The sequence below is a fragment of the Engystomops pustulosus genome, chromosome 10 (genome assembly GCF_040894005.1).
Source record: "Engystomops pustulosus chromosome 10, aEngPut4.maternal, whole genome shotgun sequence".
NCBI classification, from domain to species: domain Eukaryota; kingdom Metazoa; phylum Chordata; class Amphibia; order Anura; family Leptodactylidae; genus Engystomops; species Engystomops pustulosus.
Window position 1 is genome coordinate 32,901,595 of NC_092420.1, and position 22,832 is coordinate 32,924,426.

General features: G+C 42.5%; 1 protein-coding gene across 3 annotated transcripts; it reads left to right on the forward strand.

Moving 5' to 3' along the window:
• Nucleotides 1-3,904: 3,904 nt before the first annotated feature.
• TAB1 (TGF-beta activated kinase 1 (MAP3K7) binding protein 1) lies at nt 3,905-19,154 on the forward strand. Of its 3 annotated transcripts, none has more exons than XM_072127650.1 (6): nt 3,905-4,031; nt 7,742-7,875; nt 8,743-8,896; nt 10,883-10,969; nt 11,955-12,093; nt 19,018-19,154. In XM_072127650.1, exons 1-6 carry the CDS (start codon nt 3,999-4,001, stop codon nt 19,137-19,139), a joined length of 669 nt encoding a protein of 222 aa, XP_071983751.1. In that variant the 5' UTR covers nt 3,905-3,998; the 3' UTR covers nt 19,140-19,154. The 3 variants fall into 3 exon arrangements, with proteins under 3 accessions (XP_071983751.1, XP_071983753.1, XP_071983752.1); XM_072127652.1 differs by lacking the exon at nt 3,905-4,031 and adding an exon at nt 7,369-7,480; XM_072127651.1 differs by lacking the exon at nt 3,905-4,031 and adding an exon at nt 7,374-7,499.
• Nucleotides 19,155-22,832: the final 3,678 nt, after the last annotated feature.

Here is a 22,832-nt window from a genome sequence, read left to right on the forward strand (position 1 = left end):
TTGGACGCTGAGCGCAGTGACTTAACGCTCAGCGTCCGATATATCGGACGCTGAGCTGATGCCGTTTCAGCTCAAGATCTGAGCCAAACCGGCATCGGGAAACACGGGGTGCCGACTGTGACTAATAACCGACACCCCAGTGTAACACCCGCAATCGGAGTGTGCTTAGATCGCGGGTGTTTAACCCATCTAACATACCTTCCGGGGGTCTTTCCCCCAAGATCGCCCCCCCCCCCCCGAACCGTTTTCGTTACTATGGCATCACTGGGGTCCGATCGGGACCCCAGATGTGCCTGAAGGATGGCGTCTGTGACAGCATGTGCATAGGCTGACACTGCTAATACCCTGCAATACATGATTATTGCAGGATATTATCATGAACAAGCAATAAGATGATTGCTTGTTCATGTCCCATGGTGGAAGTAGTAAAAAAAGTTAAAAAAAAATGTTTTTCAATAAAAAAATAAAGTCATAAATCACAAAAAATGCCCATAAGCCCCATAACATATAAAGAGACATATAACGCTAAAAAAAAGTCTAAATCATAACACAAACCCCACATAGATATAGTATAACTGCGTCCGTAACAATCCGTAGAATAAAACTAAATAATTATTGAACCCCTACGATGAATGCCGTTAAAAAAACTGCCAAAAATTATGATTTTACCTATTGAATCCCACAAAAAATGCAATAAAAAGTGTTCAAAAAACATATGTACTCCAGAATGATACTGGTGCAAAGTGCAACATGTCCCGCAAAAAACAAGCTATCAACCAGCTCTGTAGCCAAAAAAATAAAAATGTTATGCCACTTGGAAGACGGCAATGCAAAAATGATAGATTTTTCCCACATTAGGGTTTTATTTGGCAAATGTAGTAAAACGTAGGAAAAAATAGTCATGTCTGGTATCCCCGTAATCATATTGACCCATAGAATAAAGGTAACATGATTATTAAGCTAAACGGTGAACACAAAAAAAAAAAAAAGGGAAAAAATCCAGTATAGAATTGATTATTTTTTACTCCTGCCCTCAAAAAAAAGTTCTACATTTTCAACAGTAGGGGATACCAACCCCAAAATGGCAACACTTGAAAAAGCATCTCATCCCGCAGAAAAAATGTCATCGCATGGCTCTAATAAAGAAAAAGTGAAAATTTTATAGTCTACAAAAGGGGCTAATGAGGAAACTAAAATCCTGGCAGCTGCAGGGCGCTCCTTCCCTTCTGCACCTCGCTGTGCGCCCATTAAACAAGTAACGTCCACAGGGCTAAATGAACGTATAAGGGAACAATTTGACCATTCTAAATTTCACCCCCATTTTGATTCAATTACTATGAAGATTTCAAGGGGTTAACAATCTTCCTAAAAGCTGTTTCTGATGGCTTGAGGGGTGCAGATTTGAAAATGGGTTGGTTATATAGGGGGTTTTTGATGCTAAAAATGTAAAATTTCATTCAAACCAGTATTTATCCCCAAAATGGTCAATTCTGAAAATACGGAAGATCGATAATCTATTTGTAAGCCGCGTGACATCAAAATAAATTATCCAGACATTTCAAAAATGATGAAAATGTAAAGTAGACAAATGGGAAATGTTATTCAGCAAGTTATTTAGGTGATAAATCTTTCTGCCTGAAAACGCAATGATTTAGAATTTCGACAATGGCAAATTTTTCAAAAAAATCATTTTTTCTTTTTTTTGAAAATAAACGCAAAACTTACCACTAAAATGAAGTACAACATGTGGGGAAAAACAGTCTCAGAATCGTTTAGATAGGTAACAGTGTTCAAAAGTTATAACCATATAAAGCAACGCAAGTCAGAATCCAAAAAATCGGGCTGAGCCTTAAGCTACAAAATGGGTGCGTCCTTAAGGGGTTAATGTGTATTAGGAAAGGGGTTACCAGAAGCAAAAGAATCCCTGTTCTCCCAGAAAATAAGTCACTGCCACAGTTGTCATGCAGCAGCTTATCTCAGACTCCTGATTGAAAATCAGTGCATTCCTGGCAAAGTATCCATGTACATGAGAAGGCTTTTTACTGCATGGGTGGAAGGATTAGGTCAATAAACACCTTGGAATACATAACTCTTTGTCCTAATTATATTTTTAATAAAATAAACTATTTCTGCATGGATTGTGCCAGAAAAACATTTTTTTACAATGGCAGAATAGCACATTGGGCACCATAACGGGTATATTTCAGATGCGTTATCTAAATTATTATATTTATGTACTGATACAAAGGGGCACACATATATTTTATTTGCCTTTTTTTGTCTAATTTTAAACCTTTTTTTTGGCGCATGTCCATATTTGCACATTTTTTGGCACCAAAGACAAAAAGAGCCATCACCTGATTAAAGATGTGCAATATCTGATTTTGCTGTTTTTTTAAAAGGCGCACATTTCGGCGCAAAACCATACTTGCTCTCCCGCCAAGCACATTTGAGCCAATTTAGCAAAAAACTTTCAACTTAGAAAGAAAATAACCCCCACAAATTCACTAAAGGCCTTAAGGGCCCTTACACCTGGACCGTAGGTAGGCATAGCACACACATAAACCATGTCCCGGTTTAGCGGCCCAGTCCCAGGCGATAGGGAAAATGTCCTGTGGTATCCCACATTGTCCCACCTCCCAGCTCCAACACAGTAGAGCTGCAGAGCAGCCGAGGCATTGGTACCATGAGGTAGGATCAGCTTCTGCTGCCTCCATATGAGATGTGTGGCTGTAGGTCTTCCACTAGTGGGCCCAGCCTTCCTCCTCCATGTCAACATCAGAGCCCCAGGAGAAGAGGACACAGGATTGCTACAGGGGAACGATGGAAAGGTAAGTAAAGTTTTTTCTGTTTAATACCCAACAACATGGGAGGACAGGGGGCCACAATATCAGGGGGATGGATGACAGGAGGCCACAATATGAGGGAGGATGGAGGACGGGGACAACAATATCAGGAACAGAGGGGGCCACAATATGAGGGAGGATAGGAGGCAATAATATGAGGGAAGATGGAGGACAGGAGGCCAGAATTTGAGGGAGGGTGGAACAGAGAGGGACACAATATGAGGGGGATGGAGGACTGGGACAACAATATCAGGAATGATGGAACAGAGAGGGACACAATATGAGGGGGATGGAGGACTGGGACAACAATATCAGGAATGATGGAACAGAGGGAGCCACAATTTGAGGGAGGGTGGAGGACAGAGGTCACAATTTGAGCTGTATGGAGGGCAGAGGTCACAATCTGAGGGGTATGGAGGACAGGGGCCACAATATGAGGGAGGATGGAACAGAGAGGGACACAATATAAGGGAGGATGGAACAGATGGGGTCACAATATAAGGTAGGATGGGAGACAGGGGCCACAATATGAGGGGAATGGAGGACAGGGGCAACAGGCATCGGTATTGTAGTATGCTTGCGGGTAGGGCAAGGGGCTGAACAGTGGGCACGGTGTAGAGAAAAAGTGGAGGGACTTTCTCCTGTCCAAAAGTTGGGAGGTATGCCGGGTGATGATAGGGCAAGGTGGAGAAGGGAGGGGGAGTGAGCACTTGTCACCTGTCTCCTCTCCTGGCTAGGTTATGGTGCTGTGAAACACTTTGGGGCACATTTACTAAGGACCTTGCACCAGTTTTCTGTCGGACTTAGCACGTTCTTTTATGCAATTTGATACTAAAGGGGGTTCCAGTCAGTTATCTGTGGGTTCTGTGGCATGTGGGCATTATGTTTGTGAATATTGTTATGCCTTGGGCTATAACAAGTATTATGTGCTAATTAGGACTAGTACTTTGAGAGTGTATGGCATTTCTTCAGAGTTTTGTAAGGTTTGATGGAAAACACATAACATGAAGTAGAGGATTTTCGGGCATTTGGAGGATAGTGTAAAGCTTTGGCGTCATTCTCCATTTCGTCCTGTAGAGGTCGCACTCCTCCTGTGTACGAAACCCTTGGTCATGTGATCGCTATCAGCTGGCTCGTCACTTCTGGTCCAAGATGGCCGCGCTGAGAAGGAACCTGATGCAGAATGTAAGAGGGTTTATGAGGGGTCGTGCAGGAGAGAAATGGGGAATAGTGATGCGTGTGTCATGTGGACATTAGTGAGAGCTGCAGTGCTCAGCTCATGTGCTGCTATGTGTAACATGGCTTCCTGTGAGAGCTGTGCACACAGTGATGCTTGTATTGGATTCAGGATTTTACCTCAGTAACATAGGAGTGAGAACAGACCTGTGTCCCGGGTACCAGAGGCTACACTGCCGACACTTGGAGGGTTAACAGAAAAAAAATAGCAATTTAGAGAAAATAGTATTTTCACAGTTTCCCCAGTTAATAGTATTTGGGCCATATATTTATATGACGTGAGCAGCGACGCGGCCAATGCTTCGCCTAAATAGAGATGTAGTATGTAGGACTATTCTGCTAGTAATAAATCTGTAGGGGATAACTGCATGATTAGTGGGGTCCCAGCGACTCCAACTCTAAAGGAACCCCTAATCCCTAATTTTAAACCCTCATGTAGAGCAACATAATTTTTTTTTTGTGGATGGTACACTGACACATTAATTTCCATGGACCCTTGTACGCAACTGTGTTCTTTGCAGATCCATGTGGATGGAGGCTGTAGAAATCTCAGTGGAGGTCCTATTCCTGCCCATGTTTGTAGATCAAGGCTTCCCAGAGAAGTCTATGGGAATGTGAAAAATTTGGTTTATAGTAATAGTCTTCTCATATGGGAAAGTGACCCCATAAGGGCCCCCTAAACCTCTGGGGCCCTGGTGCGACTGCAACCTCTGCACCCCCTCAAGCTACGCCCCTGGCTTGTGACATTTTTTTGCCAACCTTCATTTTTTTTACGGTTCCACAAAAATAATTGACATACTAAAAAGGGGATGTAAGGTTTCAGCAAATAAATGTACCAAAAAAAAGTTATACAATTTTCCAATATTTTCTGTATAAATTTTTCACTGTTTTATAGATCTCTGCTTGCTGTCAATCTATAGGAAGCATCATATGAAGTCACACAGGTGCACAACTCGATACAGTATTACTGGTTTATATCCACTGGATGTAAACGGTGAACCTTCCTTTAGAATGAGAGCAAGTGGAGAACTAGAAAACCACGAAGAATTGATACAATTTTATGTGTCACTTTTCATTATACAATCAATATAGTTGATATCCTGAATCCAGATAATCCTGTTTTTGTGGACATGTGGCTCAGCAACGGAGTACACATTGCTGAGCTGTCATTGGCTAGAGAATGGCACACGATCGTACCAAGGTTTTTCATGAATGAGCAGAGAGGACTTGTGTGACAATCCTTCCCAGTTAGACCAGTAGTAGTGTCCCCTGCTTACAAGATGACATCGTGTTCCAAACACAAGCCTGTCTATGGGGTCCCCAAGTGCTATGATATTGGACTGTTAAAGAATAATTAAACCTTTGAGACACTTTTTTTTCCTTATTGCAGAAGGGCCCCATCATCCGACCTAACACTTTAGAATGGAGGATGTGCACCATTAAATACAGTATTATGCACCACATTCTACAGCATAATGTGTATATAACATATATGTAATGTATACATGCTGTATATGAGTGTGTATCTGTGATGGATAAATGCTGTATGTTTATATGGTGTATATAAACTGTACATCTGTATATGGCACTGTATAATTTGATGTGTACATGCTCTACGTGTGCATATGTGTGTATGAGTGAAGAACTGTGGGGCAGATTTACTTAGCTGGTCCTGTCGCGATCCCCGAGGTGCGTTCTCCGACGAGGATGAAATCCGGCGCGATTCTTCAAGATTGTGCGTCCATTTTCCTGCATCTGTCGCTTCCCCGCTGAGGTCCGCCGGAGTTCACCTTCTTCTTCCCGGTGCATGTGAGTGCATTGTCTTGCGACACAATTTGAATTGTAAATCCCACGCTTAGTCCGAATCAGTCGGGTTGTCTGTCGGCCACGCGCCCCGATTTGTGTCGCCTGCAAGTCGGTGCGATTGCGCCAAAATCCGATCGCATGTGCCAAAAACCACACTTAAATGCAGCGCAAATCGGAAATAGTCGGGAAACCCGACTAAAATGCGTTGCGCAGACCCTTAGTAAATGTGCCCTTGTATATGTTTATATACACTCACCGGCCACTTTGTTAGGTACACCATGCAAGTAACGGGTTGGACCCCCTTTTGCCTTCAGAACTGCCTCAATTCTTCGTGGCATAGATTCAACAAGGTGCTGGAAGCATTCCTTAGAGATTTTGGTCCATATTGACATGATGGCATCACACAGTTGCCGCAGATTTGTCGGCTGCACATCCATGATGCGAATCTCCCGTTCCACCACATCCCAAAGATGCTCTATTGGATTGAGATCTGGTGACTGTGGAGGCCATTTGAGTACAGTGAACTCATTGTTATGTTCAAGAAACCAGTCTGAGATGATTCCAGCTTTATGACATGGCGCATTATCCTGCTGAAAGTAGCCATCAGATGTTGGGTACATTGTGGTCATAAAGGGATGGACATGGTCAGTAACAATACTCAGGTAGGCTGTGGCATTGCAACGATGCTCAATTGGTACCAAGTGCCAAGAAAATATTCCCCACACCATGACACCACCACCACCAGCCTGAACCGTTGATACAAGGCAGGATGGATCCATGCTTTCATGTTGACGCCAAATTCTGACCCTACCATCCGAATGTCGCAGCAGAAATCAAGACTCATCAGACCAGGCAATGTTTTTCCAATCTTCTACTGTCCAATTTCGATGAGCTTGTGCAAATTGTAGCCTCAGTTTCCTGTTATTAGCTGAAAGGAGTGGCACCTGGTTTGGTCTTCTGCTGCTGTAGCCCATCTGCCTCAAAGTTTGACGTACTGTGCGTTCAGAGATGCTCTTCTGCCTACCTTGGTTGTAACGGGTGGCGATTTGAGTCACTGTTGCCTTTCTATCAGCTCGAACCAGTCTGCTCATTCTCCTCTAACCTCTGGCATCAACAAGGCATTTCCACCCACAGAACTGCCTCTCACTGGATGTTTTTTCTTTTTCGGACCATTCTCTGTAAACCCTAGAGATGGTTGTGCGCGAAAATCCCAGTAGATCAGCAGTTTCTGAAATACTCAGACCAGCCCTTCTGGCACCAACAACCATGCCACGTTCAAAGGCCTCAAATCACCTTTCTTCCCCATACTGATGCTCGGTTTGAACTGCAGGAGATTGTCTTGACCATGTCTACATGCCTAAATGCACTGAGTTGCTGCCATGTGATTGGCTGATTAGAAATTAAGTGTTAACAAGCAGTTGGACAGGTGTACCTAATAAAGTGGCCGGTGAGTGTATATAGGTATATAAATGTGTGTGTATACATGAGTGTAATATGTAATCTTTTTAAGCGGGAGGGGGGTTTCATTCAGAAGTCTGCTATGGGGCCCTGTCTCTTCTAGTTACTCCCCTGCCCAGAACTTGCGTCAAATGGTATGTGATGTTGCACCCGGTAAGCATGTCAATGTGTTTTTAATTGAAAGTTTTTGTCAAGGATTTGGCTATTTGCTGTACTCACCTGCCATCTACAATTTTGTTAAGTTTAGTTACTCTTTAACTTGCCAATCCTGTGGGTAACACTCTACAATGCTAGATGTTACACAATGTATAAATCTCAAACATTTTTACTTTTGAATGAGCTACAGTATGTTATCTCTTTGGTGGCATGAGCTCATCAGTTGTGGCATTTTACAGGAGCAGTTAAGCTGGACGGATGATCTACCCCTCTGCCATTTATCTGGTGTAGGATCAGCTACAAATAGGTCTTATAACTCGGAAGGGGCTGCAAAGGAAGAACACCCTGGTGAAGACAACTGGCTTAAGTTTAGGTTTGTTTTCTTGGAATTAAAATGAACCTGTTGTGGTAACTTACACTCACTAACCTGTTATTCATCCAAGATGCTGAAAGGATGACAACAGTCTCTTACTATATGCTGGGAGATGCAGCTCTACACTGAAAAAGAACTTTTTATTATTCTATTCAATCACCTGTAAGAGTCACAGGGATGCAGAGTAGTCACACTGAGTAGTTCCCAGTGCGCCTCCGTGCTGCAGATTCACAGGCTGTTACAGTGTGGAAGGAGCACTTCCCCCCCCCCTCCCCTCTCACCATGTGCAAAAACCTTCTCTGCTGCAGTGAGATTACAGAGAAGGGGAGACTGTGTAATAGCCTGTGAAGCTGCACAATGGAGGGGCTCTGCCCACTAGCTGTAATTCATTATCATAATTTTAAAGTTTCTTTTTAGAAGGAAGGAGGCCATGGATAAAAAATAAAAGCCCACTACATTCACAGTGTCCGGATCTATGAGGATGTGGGTTTATCATGCTTGATTAATTTGGGAGATATCCTCTAAGGCAAAGTTTTCTGCAAAAATAGTATATGGAGAAACATTGTGATCCTGTCACTATCATGGAAAAAAACGTGGCTTGTGTCCTAAATCCTCATGACAGGTTCCCATTAATTTCAGTTCCTTTTTTTCTGTTCACAAATATAATTAAAATAAGCACCTATTTAGACACCATTTAGATAGCATAATGTGATTTTTACCTTTAATGCTGCTCCCCCTAATACTTTCCTTTTTATGTCTCTCTAATTGTTTAATAGCTGGTTTGAGGTTCCTCAGGTGCCTCTACGTGAGTTGTGTTATTGGGTATTAAATATACTTGTATTCCATTCATTTTGTCTTATTCTGCAGGGGCGATAATAATATATATCTCTACGGAGTGTTCAATGGCTATGATGGCACCAGAGCCACAAATTTTGTTGGCCAGAGGTTGGCGGCCGAACTCCTCCTGGGGCAGTTGCATTCAGATGTCACAGATGTGGAAGTTCAGAGAGTCTTGTTGCAGGTTTGTAGCATTAATCAAGTTTTCTGGATGTGTACAAATCGATCATTAAAATGAGCAAAGGATGTAATCAGAGATTGTAAAATGTTTCAAGTATAAAACGACTCCAAAACTGTATGATATCAGAAGGGCTGCTTAATGATGACCAGAAATATAATTATGAAACTAGTGTTAGATCAAATGTCTTTCTTGAAGGTTTTTTATTTTTTCACCTTCAACTAATCATTGATATAGGATTTGCACCTGTGCTTATTCGCTGCTACACACTGTATGGGGTCAGAAGCAGACAGCTCCATCCTTGGGTGGTGGGAAATGAAAGGACTCCACCAATCTCCTACTAAATGTCAGCGCTAAAAGGTTTTCAGAACAATCTTACATAGTTTACTATAAAATTCTGCATTTTTTTAGAAAATGTAAGCGTTGTCTTTTATAGGTACATAACTATGAAGAGCCGTTTTAACCCCATTCACGACTGCCATACGGTTATAAACGGTTATAAAGGACGTTTGTAAACACCATGACAGTGGCCAGATTCATACAGCTATATCTCCTGAACCCTGGTACATAGATGCCAAATTCTGGTGTCATATCAAACATATTAACAGGGAGAATATGATATATGGATTGTGTTTAGATGCTTCCACTCTTAAAGGGGTTGTCTGAGACTTATTAAAAAACCAAAATGTGGCCGGAATGGAACTGCTTAAAAAAATAAAGATGTACTTACCTCCCGGCGCCCTCAGGGTGTCCTGCACTGCTTTCGCTCCGGTCCATGCACCATGTAAACAAACATTTCCGCGCTGGATTCAACTACCATCCGGCCATGGCCAGACCACGCCCACCCGTCCCTATTCACAGTATTGTATATGCGAGACGGATGGGTGTCGGGTCCAGGCGGAAGCTGAATGCAGCACTGCTTCCACAGCCGTGTTCGTTTACTTGTCGCATGGACCAGAGCGACAGCAGTGCGGGACACCCGGAGGGCGCCGGGAGGTAATTAGATCTTTATTTTTTTTAAGTAGATTCCTCCCGGCCACCTTTTTGTTTTTTAATAAGTCTCGGACAACTCCTTTAAAATTGTAGTAAAAACTTTAGATTTTTATATTCAGCTTTGGATTTTTGAGATGTCTGATTGTAACTTTAAGAGTAGATATCTCTGGTTCTGTGAAGCATCCACACACAATCCGTATACCATATTAAAGGGGAGATTCTGTTTAATATGACAGAAGAATTGTTTCAAATGTGGTACCCACCAGCCTGTCAGCTGAAGACATTTGCTTACATTTTGCAGAAATACATGCACCCTCTGCATTTGTAGCTGAACTTAGGGAAAGGGTGATGTAATAATGCTGTACATAATTGTAACATATTTTGGTAAAAGTTTATTCAGTTCTACTGCTTATTAAAAAAAAAACCTTAATCTGGAAAAATGACAAAACATATTTTTTCATATTTATAGTCATTTATTGGCAAATTTTATAGAAAAACAAAGTACGTAATTAATAGAAATATCCTGTCATGAAAAAAAAAACAAAGTAAAAATTGTTATGCTATGTAAAGATTTCAATAGATTTCGTCATTTAAAAAAGTGCATAACAGCAAAATTACCTGGACATTCAGGCATCAATGACCTTTAGTCACGAAGGGGATAATGAAGGTGGGAAACTGGAGAGGAGCTGTCAAAACAGCAAATTGTGGGGAATACGAAAACGCTTTATATTTCCCTATAAGGAAACATAAAAATGGAAACTACCCTGCTATATATACATGTTTTTGGTGTCTTTGTTTAGAATGGTTAACCTGTAGAGTACATGTAAAAAAAAAGTTAAATCCGATGTAAAGAGGTATACCACTTTTTCTAAAGTTATCAAACCTTACCCAAGTACTGTCCTCTTGTATAGAATTGGCTCCCATCAAAACTTACTTGGCAGGGGTTTTCTCAGCTGCTTTACCGTTCTTGTGTTTTATCCTCCTCCTTGTGTCATTTAGGCATTTGATGTGGTGGAAAGAAGTTTCCTTGAATCTATAGATGATTCTTTAGCAGAAAAAGCCAGCCTTCTGTCTCAGCTACCAGAGGTAACTCATTGTGAATTTTTTTGTTCATAAATTTTGTTTTGCTGTATTAGAAACAATGTCGGATTTTGCTGGATAATAAACTGTTAATGTAAAAATGTACTTTATTACAGCTTTCAAAAGTATGAAAAAGATGTTCTCGTTACATAACCCATTAGTTAGACTGTTTTGGGCCTTGATGGACAAGCAATTTTTTGGGTTTTGCCAAAGGCATACACTGACCTGGACCTGGAGTCCTTTAATAAGCCACTGGCTACCATGTACTGGCATTGGCACACTAGCATCACCTTAGAAGGAGAAAACACAGAGAGTAATTCAATGCCAGTGTTAATGCCGTTGCATTGTTCTCTCTAATAAGCAGCCCTGGCATGTAGTGCGAGGATGGATAGAGGAGAATTATTACACACCGTAGTTGTAGGGGGGTTAACTGCTTACTAATGTCATAATCCAGAGGTAGCTCAGCTGGCTTGATGGATTTTTTTCGACTGCTTAAATTGGATACTATCTAAGAATAAGAGATCTCAGGCAACCCTTTTGATGATCTGCTGGAGGGAATTTATCATACATGGGTACTCTCCCCACTGCACTGGATACATCAGGAGCCTTGTGCTGGATACATGCAAGGCCTTCCTTGGCGTAGAATTGTGCTATCCTGCCAAAGTTCAATCCTGAATGTTCACTATGGCAAGTGTGCAGGACTTCTGCTGCCTGCCCTCCCCTTTACACCCCTTCATGTCCATTTGGGGTAGAAGGGTTGTAAAGTGGGAAAATCGCAATTGCTGGCAGTTTACAAGTAATTGTGATTATTTCGGGGCTTGTGCTCCAAAAAAAACGGACGTACAAGTCTGTTCTAAATACTTTTAAGTCATCACATCACAAATTTTTAAAAGTGATACATACTATATAGGAACATGCCTTATTGCACAAGAAATTGTTTACATTTTATTAATATCAGGCACGCCTTATCTAACTTTTGTATTCATTGCAGGGTGCAGTACTTCAGCAGCTGCCCAGCCAGTATCAGAAGATTGTAGAGCGACTGAACACCCTAGAGAAGGAGATTTACGGCGGCGCAATGGTTATCGTAGTGTTAATTGTGAATAACAAACTTTACGTTGCTAATGTTGGTATGTAACACAGAATGTTCACTTCAAGGTATTGGAATTTTAAAGAGATAGACATGAACACTTGATGGTATTTATGTGATAGTTAAAGGACATCTACCAGATTTATGATGGCAGACTGTCCTTACAAGCCTGCTCTGTAAGCTCACTGTGATGGCACTGTTTTTGGCTAGTTCAAGGACATCAGTACTCCGGAGAAAAGAACTTACAAAATATGTAAATGAGCGTGCTACTGAGCGCCCCATGGCTCCACTGTTCACTAATTACACCCCCCCCCCCCAACACTCAATATTCACCCCTCTGTCCCACCCACAGACAACCTGTGACGTCAGCCAGCTGCCTGCAAATCTCCCCCATGCACAAGAACGCCTTCCTTGTGTAGCCAGAAATTTACCAATTCGGCAGCGAGGTTCGAGTTCTCGTGCATGCGGGAGATTTGCAGGCAGCTGGCACCATGGGCAGTCTGCAGGCATGGGAGAGTGGTGAATATTGAGTGGCCCTGCATAATTGGGGAACGGTGGAGCCATGTCCTGAGTCACCTGAGCGCCTCAGGCTCTTTAGATATTTTTTATAAAGTTCTATTCCCTGTAGTACTGATGTCCTGGAACTACAAACTCATCTCCTAGTGGTAACAAGCCGGCTTTTAAGAACGATCTACCATCAGTAATCTTGTCTTTCTAAGCAATCATAACACACATAGTTTCGATAGCACATTATGTTCTTATGTTTTGTTTTTTTGTACACAATCTACATTTCTTGATACTGATAGAAATGAGGACCAGGGGGCATATAGGCTCAGTTTATTTAAAGCTTTGATGGGTTTCCATAGCTCTGGACCTTTATGGCCTTTTCTCTATATTCTAAATATATGCATTATGGCTGAGTACTTCTGACTTCTTTAAAGGCCCTTCAGGCCTCTATGCTGGGGCTTTCACCTGGCTGCCCCTGAGGACTTGGTCCCTCACCTTGAGGTGGTTGTGATATTTCTTTCTGTGAGCTATTTCCCACTGTTATGGGGATTGCCTTTGGTTAGCTCATAAGTCTCAGTAAACACACTTGAAATGTGTAAACGTGTAACATTATTCACACTGTAGAGAACTGCAGAATATTGAAGTGGAAATCAAAGATTTGATAATATTTTTAACCTTTAACTTGATACAGACAGTCCCCGGGTTACGTACAAGATGGTTCTGTAGGTCTATTCACAAATACAAGATACCGTAATCTTTACTTATTTTCTGGCTGGTTCTGCCTATCAATCTGACAGGGCTTGAACCTTATGGTATCACCCAATTACGAAGCAAAACAGTGTTAACACATTAGAAAACCGTGCCGGTGAAATCACCACATAGCAGTGCAGTGTATTTTATTTCATCATGGTACCTGATTTGAATATCGAAGTGGAAATGTCCCAGTTTACAAAACCTCAGACGGACATAACTTGTTTTTTCTCTATTTATCACAGTAAACATATCATTAGTTACCGTATATACTCGAGTATAAGCCGACCCGAGTATAAGCCGAGGCCCCTAATTTTACCACCAAAAACTGGGAAAACCTATTGACTCGAGTATAAGCCGAGGGTGGGAAATGCATTGGTCACAGACACCCCCAGTATACAGCCAACCAGCCCCCTATAGTATACAGCCTGCCCCAGTATACAGCCACCCCAGCCTGCCCCCAGTAGTATACAGCCAGCCCCCAGTAGTATACAGCCAGCCCATCTTGCCCCCAGTAGTATACAGCCAGCCCATCTTGCCCCCAGTAGTATACAGCAAGCCCCATGTAGTATACAGCTAGCCCCATGTAGTATACAGCTAGCCCCATGTAGTATACAGCTAGCCCCATGTAGTATACAGCTAGCCCCATGTAGTATACAGCTAGCCCCATGTAGTATACAGCTAGCCCCATGTAGTATACAGCTTCCCCCAGTAGTATACAGCATCCCCCAGTAGTATACAGCATCCCCCAGTAGTATACAGCATCCCCCAGTAGTATACAGCATCCCCCAGTAGTATACAGCATCCCCCAGTAGTATACAGCCACCTCAGCCTGACCCCAGTAGTATACAGCTTGCCCCCGAGTAGTATACAGCCTGCCCCCGAGTAGTATACAGCCTGCCCCCAGTAGTATACAGCCTGCCCCGTGTAGTATACAGCCGCCCCAGCATAAAAAAAATAAATAAACTTATATACTCACCCTCCGGTGGCCCCGATGTGAAGCGCTGCTCCCCCGATGTCCGCGCCGCTGGTCTTCAGGCTTCTGCGCCCGTCTTCCTTCTTCTGCGGGGCGCCGTCATTGCTCTCTCCCGGGCCGGCACCTAGTATGACGCGCCGCTGCTGACGTCATGCTAGGCGCCGCCCGGGGGAAAAACAATGGTGGCGCCTAGCAGAAGACGGGCGCGGATGCCTGAAGACGAGCCGCGCGGACATCGGGGGAGTAGCGCTGCGCATCGGGGCCACCGGAGGGTGAGTATATAAGTTTATTTTTTTTAAGTAATTTTGACTGACTGACTCGTGTGTAAGCCGAGGGGGCGTTTTTCAGCACATTTTTTGGCTTATACACGAGTATATACGGTACATTGTCTACAGGACTGTTATATGTATACGAGGGCGGTTCAATAAGTACCCGTGTTAGAAATGAAGACACCATTTAAAAAGGGAAAAAAAAAAAATGTTATATGTGGTTAGCAAATAAAAAATACCGTATATGCCGGCGTATAAGACGACCTGGTGTATAAGACGACCCCCCTACTTTCCTGTTTAAAATATAGAGTTTAAGATATATTCGCCGTATAAGACTACCCCTTTTCCAACGCATACAGTAGTATACAGCACAGCCCCCAGTAGTATACAGCACAGCCCCCAGTAGTATACAGCACAGCCCCCAGTAGTATACAGCACAGCCCCCAGTAGTATACAGCACTGCCCCCAGTAGTATACAGCACAGCCCCCAGTAGTATACAGCACAGCCCCCAGTAGTATACAGCCCAGCATTTAAAAAAAAATAATCATATACTCACCCCGATGCTCCCCCGATGTCCGCGCCGTCTTCTTTCTTCTGCCGGGCGCCGCCATTGATCTTCCCCGGCAGGCGCCTAGTATGACGCGCCGCTGCTGACGTCATACTAGGCGCCGACCCGGGAAAAACATGGCGGCGCCTAGCAGAAGAAAGAAGACGGCGCGGTGAGTATGTCCCATGCGCATCTTTTTGAGGCTGCCGGCAGCTTTGCTAGCACCGATCGCGGGTGTTACCGGTAAGCCTTTGCTGCAATATGCAGCAAAGACTTACCGGCTATGGAGAGGGCTCAGCCCGTGAGCCCTCTCCATGCAGCGCGATCCGACCGCGATCGTCTTATACGCCGTCATTACCGGCGTATAAGACGATTACCGGCGTATAAGACGACCCCAGAGAAGACAGAAGATTTTTCTGTCTTCAAAAGTCGTCTTATACGCCGGTATATACGGTAAATAAAAATAATTAAACACAATGAATAATATATACTGTATATTTTCCAAAATTAGGGCCTCTCTCAACCACTACATTCCTATATTATATAACCAGTGCAACACAAACACTCTGAACTCTTTAAAGGGAACCTACCACCACGATTCTACCTGTAAAGGTAGAACGGGTGGTAGGTGGATGTATGGGAGGTGAGGATAGCCCGTTATAGAGCTAATCCTCACGTCCCCGCTATCATTTTAAAACTTTAATACGCTAATATGTAAATTTGCTTAAGCGGCTACTGGGGCGTGGAGTAGCCGGACATGAGGCTACACGTCGCGGCTACTTCACACCCCAGTAGCCTCTTTTCTCCTCCTACCCTGACATCTTCGGCGTGCAGCTACGAGTAGCTTCGCACATGCACAGTAGCTCCGGCTTCGTAGCAGTGGCCGCACAGCCACGGGCTGGACGTTCTGTGCATGCGCAGAATGCCGGCTTCCCAGACGAGGGCGCGCAGCTATGAGGAGCCGAAGATATCAGGGTAGGAGGAGAAAATAGGCTACTGGGGTGTGGAGTAGCCGCGACGTGTAGCCTCATGTCCGGCTACTCCACGCCCCAGTAGCCGCTTAAGCAAATTTATATATTAGGGTATTAAAGTTTTAAAATAATAGCGGGACGTGAGGATTAGCTCTATAAAGGGCTATCCTCACCTCCCATACATCCACCTACCACACGTTCTACCTTTACAGGTAGAATCGTGGTGGTAGGTTCCCTTTAATGTTTATTTCACATGAAAATTACAGAACAAATCTTTGTAACCAGTTTTTGTCCTTCTACCCTGCCCCTTTCTATCCATGCATGAAGAATATATCTGTAAGGCATCAGAAAATGGAAGTACACCCTTATGTGGTTTCAGAACGTCTAAAAACTGGTGCTTGTCATGTGTTAACAAACAGCACGTGACAATTTACAACAGATGACAAAATACACTGTGTCATTGTTTATCTAGCGAAAACTAGCCAAAATGCAGAAGTAGTTTGTAGAACAATAAAAATACCCCTTTAAGATGGTGCGCAGTAGCAAGATCTCTATTATCATAAGCAATTGTGATTAGGGCTCTTTCATCCAATAAATGGTTTAGGCTTCAACATTTTACAGGGCAATAATCTTGGGGGACTATAACTACCCAGATAGATATAAGCTGGGAAGACCTACAAATAAAATCGGTTTTGGTAATAATAAAAGACATTTACTAGTCCAGGACCCTACATGAGGAGGGGCACAAGTACCATTTTGGATTCACCTGGGTAATTGTGAGCAAAAAAAAATACACTTTGGGAAAACTATTTTTTTTCCAATGGCTGAAAGAGGACCCTAATGGCACTAACTGGAACACAAAAGAAATAGGGCATTTTTAAACTCATCCTAAAAATTGTCAATTCTCTATTAACCCTTTAAGGACCTCGTTATTTCAGCTTTTGTACAATTTTCATATTCTGTGAAGTGTACTGGGAAGCTGGAAGAAAATAAAAAAGTCGATAGAATTGAATCACAGTTGCACCATTTTAGCAGGCTTTGTTTTTATGGCTTTCATTGTATGGTCCAAATTACATTTCTCCTTTATATATTGTACACTCATGGAGATACAAAATTTATACGTTTTGTACTGTATTGCAGTATATCGCACATGCTGTTCCACTATTATAGCCTACCTCCTGTCTTGAAGAGGTAGGCTGTCATGGTGTCATGGTAACTGAACGGTGCGCCACTGATGTCATGAAGCACCGCCGCAGTTAACTGCAGTGATTGGTACCACGACAGCTAAAGGCAGTTGTCAGCTATATAATACTGCAGACACCTGCCCTGTACAGAGAGGCCACAGCCTGTGAGATGTCTACATGCACACTTCATGCAGTAGTGACATTAATATCCATCAGTTTGTGTGAAAGGGTTAAATTAAATATTTCGTGTTTCACCCAGAAAAAGTTACAGCGCCTCCTTTAAACCTTTCACCTATCTGGTGCTTTTATCTGCCATAACAGTAAGTCGGCAGGAGGCAAGGGGAATATGGAGAGGGCTCATGGGCTGAGCCCTCTCTTTATAGCCCGGGTATTTGCTGCTTATTGCGGCTATAGGGTCATTGGTCTATATAAGACACCAGGATCTGTCTTTTATGCAAATCAAAGAGTCGGTCTTACAGAAGCAGAGCAAAACTGCTATTTACTGCAATACTACAATAGTATTGCAGTATATAGTAGGAATGATCAGACCCCCTATGGTAAAAGTACCCTAAGGGGGCTGAAAAACGGTATAAAAAAGGGGGGGAAAAAAACTAAAACTTCAAATTATCCCCTATCCCTAAAAATAAAAAAAGACTAAACATGTTAGTAATCTCCACGTTCCTATTATCCCCAGTCTAGCAAAATCTAAAACCAATTATTCACATCGGTAAACCCCGTAATGGAAAATAGCTCCCAAATGTCCAAATCGCCACTTTTTTGCCATTTTGCAACACAAATATCAATAGGCTGTACATTCCTTAAAATTGTAGCAATTAAAAACGTCATGTTGTCAGGCAAGAAATGACACCATACACAGCTTTGTATGAAAAAGTAATTAGCGTCAGAATATGGCGAAATGAATTTAATTTTTTTTTAAATGTTATAAATCTATTAAAACATAATAACACCTGTATAAATTTGGTATCCCTGTGATTCACTGACCCAAGGGATAAAGAACAGGTGTCATTTGGAGTTCACAGTAAAAGTAGAGGCCAAAGCATTTTTCTAGTCAATATGGGTCATTTCCCAGTATATGGCACGGAATATTAAATATTGCTAGAAAACAAGCCTTCACACCGATCTGTACACAGGAATATAAAAAATGTTATGGAATTTTTAATGACAGGAGCCAAAAATGTAAACATAAAGGGGCATCAACTGGAAGGGGTTAAGAGTGACTTGTTGAATGCAAAATTATCACATGTTCTGGAAAATTGGTTCTTGGGTTTAGGATGTCGATCCCAAATTATTCTAGCTGCAATATTTGGAGTCACAGAGGAATTTTTCCTTACCATTGGGTAATTTTACTTGTATTTTTTGTTTGATTTCCTTCAGACTGTAGGATTTTAGTTTAGATTTTATAGACTTTTGTCTTTATTTAACCTAATCTGTTGTGAAATTATGATAAATGGCCATCCCAATGGAAGCTTTCTGTTCCCCATTATAGTTTTGTTTAGGCATCATTGATGCTAATTATAGCTTTCCTAGTATTAACTGTTCTGTTACTGCCCAGTACTAATGTTTTCTCTGTGGACACGGACAGGTATTGTCATGTACGGTATTATTCTTTGGTATTGAGTATATATTGTGCTTTCATGTTTTGTATTTCATGACCAGCTTTATTGATACGTTTCAAAAATGGTCAAAGGCTAAATAAATGTATTGAAAGTAAGAGAATAAGTGTGTTTTATTGTTGCAGGTACCAACAGAGCTCTGCTATGTAAATCCACAGTGGACGGACTGCAGGTCACTCAGCTTAATGCTGATCACACCACCGAAAATGAAGATGAGATATTCCGGCTATCACAGCTTGGTACGTAACCAAGAATGTCAATAGCTAGAATTCATTTTTAACAAGTTAATCGAAATTATGTCTAATTTTGTGTTTTGAAGATTTATTTTATATTTTTTTTTCTACCTTTTCTCATAATTCTTTAGCCTACACACTGTAGGTTGCCTGCCTAGTGCACCTCCTATCAGTCATGTAAATGCAATGGTGGAGGTTCAGTATGTGATTACATCATGTACACAAGCCATACTTTTGCTCTGCAGACACATGGTGTTTTGAATCGGCACTTGTACATTTTTGCACCATTTAGCATTACAGCTAATTATGGCAGATTACACAAACTCTCCTGCCAGGGACTGCGTCAGCTATACATGGTCCTGGATGTGACTCTGGTGTTTTTTTCATCACCACCGCCAAATATGTGTAGTTAAAAATCCAGCCCAGCTGCATTTGGGATGCATGTAGCAGTAGGCTGTAATTCAGGTTCAAAGTCTCCCTCATCTCACCCTATTTACAGATGTACCACAGCTATTCTAAACTTCCTGGGAATGCCAAGCCAAGTACATTGATTTTGTTGTATGTTTGGTAAATGACCACCTCCACAAGAATAGGTTGTTTCGTAAAACACACCCCTTATCTACATAGGTGGTCAGTTCAAGAATTCACAGACAAGTGCCCAAAGTAAACCTAGTTCTGCTCCTTTCTGTTATAGCTTTCTTTTTATGTGTTTTTTTTATTTTGGAATTTCTGCATTTTTCAGTTTAGTGACTGGTTAGTGATTTGGATGATAGAGAAACATAAGCAAGAGACTTAAAGGAAATCTACCAACAAAATCAAGCACTCATAGATCCAGGCACTGTGACTGTGGTGATCTTCTTATATTTGTTACCCATGGCTTCCTTCCTTCTAAAATCAACTTTTAAAATTCTGCTAATGAGCCAGAAGGGCTCTGGGAGGGCAGGCGTAACCCCCCTTTGTGCTTTAGCTTCACAGACTGTTACACTGAACAGGAGCACGTCTCACCCTGCTCCCTTGGCACTTACCCTCTTCATTTGCCTTCTGTAATCTAACACAGTGGGAGGGAGGAAATGCTTTGTAACAATCTGAAAAGCTACAGCACGGAGGGGCTCTAGTAACCCTCCCAGAGCCTTTCTTGATCAATTGCATAAATCAGACTGTGAGCCCTCTTCAATCATCCGTAATGGCACTGTGACATACTAGTAAGTCACATGTTGTTAAGGTGTTACAATTTTTTTTTTGGTCAGAAAATATAAATTATACAATTTTAAAATTAAGAATTTTTCTAAATTTTTGCTAAATCTCCTGTTTCTTTCATAAATAAACACAAGATATACCACCCTGATTTATACATTTTTAATCGGAAGATCCTTCAAGCGAAAGCACTTGTCAGTGGTTGCAATGCTCTATATCTTTGTTACCTATAGATTGTTAGGAAAGTTGAACACTACACACCTGTAACACTGCCATGCCATTGTATATTATATCCCCTGCTACTATCATATTCTATTACACAGATGTCCATACAACCTGAGGTGTGAAAACTTCTCAGATATTCTGGATTATTAGAGTAGAAAACCACTAAAAGCCATTAGTAAATGTTAAGCTGTTAGTTAATAGATAATCTTTAGCTATGTAACATCTCCTTCTAAGTTTATGTCTTAAGCTAAAATTAATAGATAATCATGTGTTTGATTAAAAGAAAAAATCAGCCTTTTTTTTTTTTTTTTATCTGTAGCTTGCGTGTAAGCACTTCCTGTTTTTTTTACTTGAATTTGTATCTTGGACACTAGTTTAGTACGTGTTTAGTGATATTGTGAGCACTAGACTATATCCAGATGGTGTTACTGCTGCAGTTTATCTTGGATTCCTATAAACAGCTACCCACACGGAATAGTTTGGATTCATGAAATATTGCAGACGGCATTATAAGGTTTGTCTTATCACAGATCTTCTATTAGAATTGCTCTGTGTAGTCCGTCTCTGGCTCCAGAACCTTATTCACATTGTATTTGCCTTGACCAGATGTCAGAGCAGCTGACTTATTGTACATGAAGTAAATAGCTTTCACTTGACATATGCCCTGAAAAAATCCTGAAATATCCTTCCATGTGCCATGTTACAGCCTGCACCAATAAAGAGCCAGGGGCGTGTCTCTGACCACTTAGGTAGGTACTGTGTAATAATGTAACTCCACAAAAGAACAGTGAGTGGTCAAGATATGAGGAATACATACAGAAGATAATTAATACCTGTATCTACTATTTTACATGTTATCTTTTCTACACTGACTTGAGGAGGGAGTATGTAATAACTTTAGTGCCTACGTGTACTCAGGGCCTGCTCCAAGTTTTGGTGGGCCCCTGGGCGATAGAGCCTCAGTGTGCCCCTTCATGGTCCACCCTCCAGTAGCCACACTGCCGCCCCTACCCGGTGTAGGCACACTGCTCCCTGCCCCTGTAGACACACTATATCCCCCCTCCGGCTACACCGCTTTTCCTCCCCCTGTACACACACTGTATCCCCCCTCCAGCTACACCGCCCCCCCCTCCCCCTGTAGACACACTGTATCCCCTCCTCCAGCTACACCGCCCCCCCTCCCCCTGTAGACACACTGTATCCCCTCCTCCAGCTACACCGCCCCCCCCCTCCCCCTGTAGACACACTGGGGGACATTTACTATGGCGTTTCCGCCAGAAAAAATGACTTTTTCCGTCTGCTCCGACTCTTCTCCGAAAAGGGGCGTGGCTTTGGCGGAGTGGAAACTCAGACACAATTAATATGTGTCGCAGCCCTTTTTGGGCGCTGTAAACTGGCGGAAAGTAGACCAAAAGAAAACTGGTCTAACAGGGACTGTTGGACACATTTCTGGTGCTCGGGACAGATTTTGGTCCCAGGGACAGAAAATGGTCTCGGTGCCAGAAATGTCTCTGCACAGCTCCACAATATTAAATGTGTATCTTCTTTCCCAGAGCAGGTCGGTAACAAAGCCAGTGCAGACACCGACACTTTATGTAAATGTCCCCCACTGTATCCCCCCCTCCAGCTACACCGCCCCCCCTCCCCCTGTAGACACACTGCCCCCCCCCCTCCAGCTACACTGCCCCCCACCCCCTGTAGACACACTGCCCCCTCCCTAAAGCTAAAGAAATGTATGTTGCAGGGTCTGGAAGGGAAATGTCACCATATTATATAGCTACACGAGCAAAGCACATTATATAGCAGGAGTCGAGCAGGATATGATTTTTGTCCTAAACGGAGAGAGAATGTTATTAAGCAGGATGAGCAGATTGCACATGTGTCCTATCTGTGGACAGCATGTGCCAGAGCAGGATGAGCTGAGCAGATTGATAGTTTTATGGGGAAACGCTCATAGCTTTATTTAAAGCAGTCATATGGTTATGGGGCTGCTTCCCTGACATCCCCTTTAATCCTCTAGCATAGGAATCCTCTTGGGCAGTAAATCAGCCTGGTCCTCATCTTGGCGGAGAGTTTGGAGGACCTCATGCTCATTTGATAGATGTCCACATGGTCGGCTTGGTTACTAAAATCCCTACAGCAATGTTCTAGTATTCACCAATCTATAACTATCCTGCCATCAGCAAGAGCGTAAGGGGAAGAATTGCAGCACAAAAAGTGGTTGTGATCCCTACAAGCTGCCGGTGTAACCTCTGCCTGTTCTGTGATGTTATTAGGGATTAGTGGTT

Excerpts from the sequence above, each read along its gene's own strand:
- TAB1 (XM_072127650.1), top strand. The coding sequence starts at position 3,999 with ATGGCCGCGCTGAGAAGGAACCTGATGCAGAAT. Across the intron at positions 8,897-10,882 it reads TTCAGAGAGTCTTGTTGCAG|GCATTTGATGTGGTGGAAAG; the intron begins GTTTGTAGCATT and ends TGTGTCATTTAG. Across the intron at positions 12,094-19,017 it reads ACTTTACGTTGCTAATGTTG|GTACCAACAGAGCTCTGCTA; the intron begins GTATGTAACACA and ends TTATTGTTGCAG.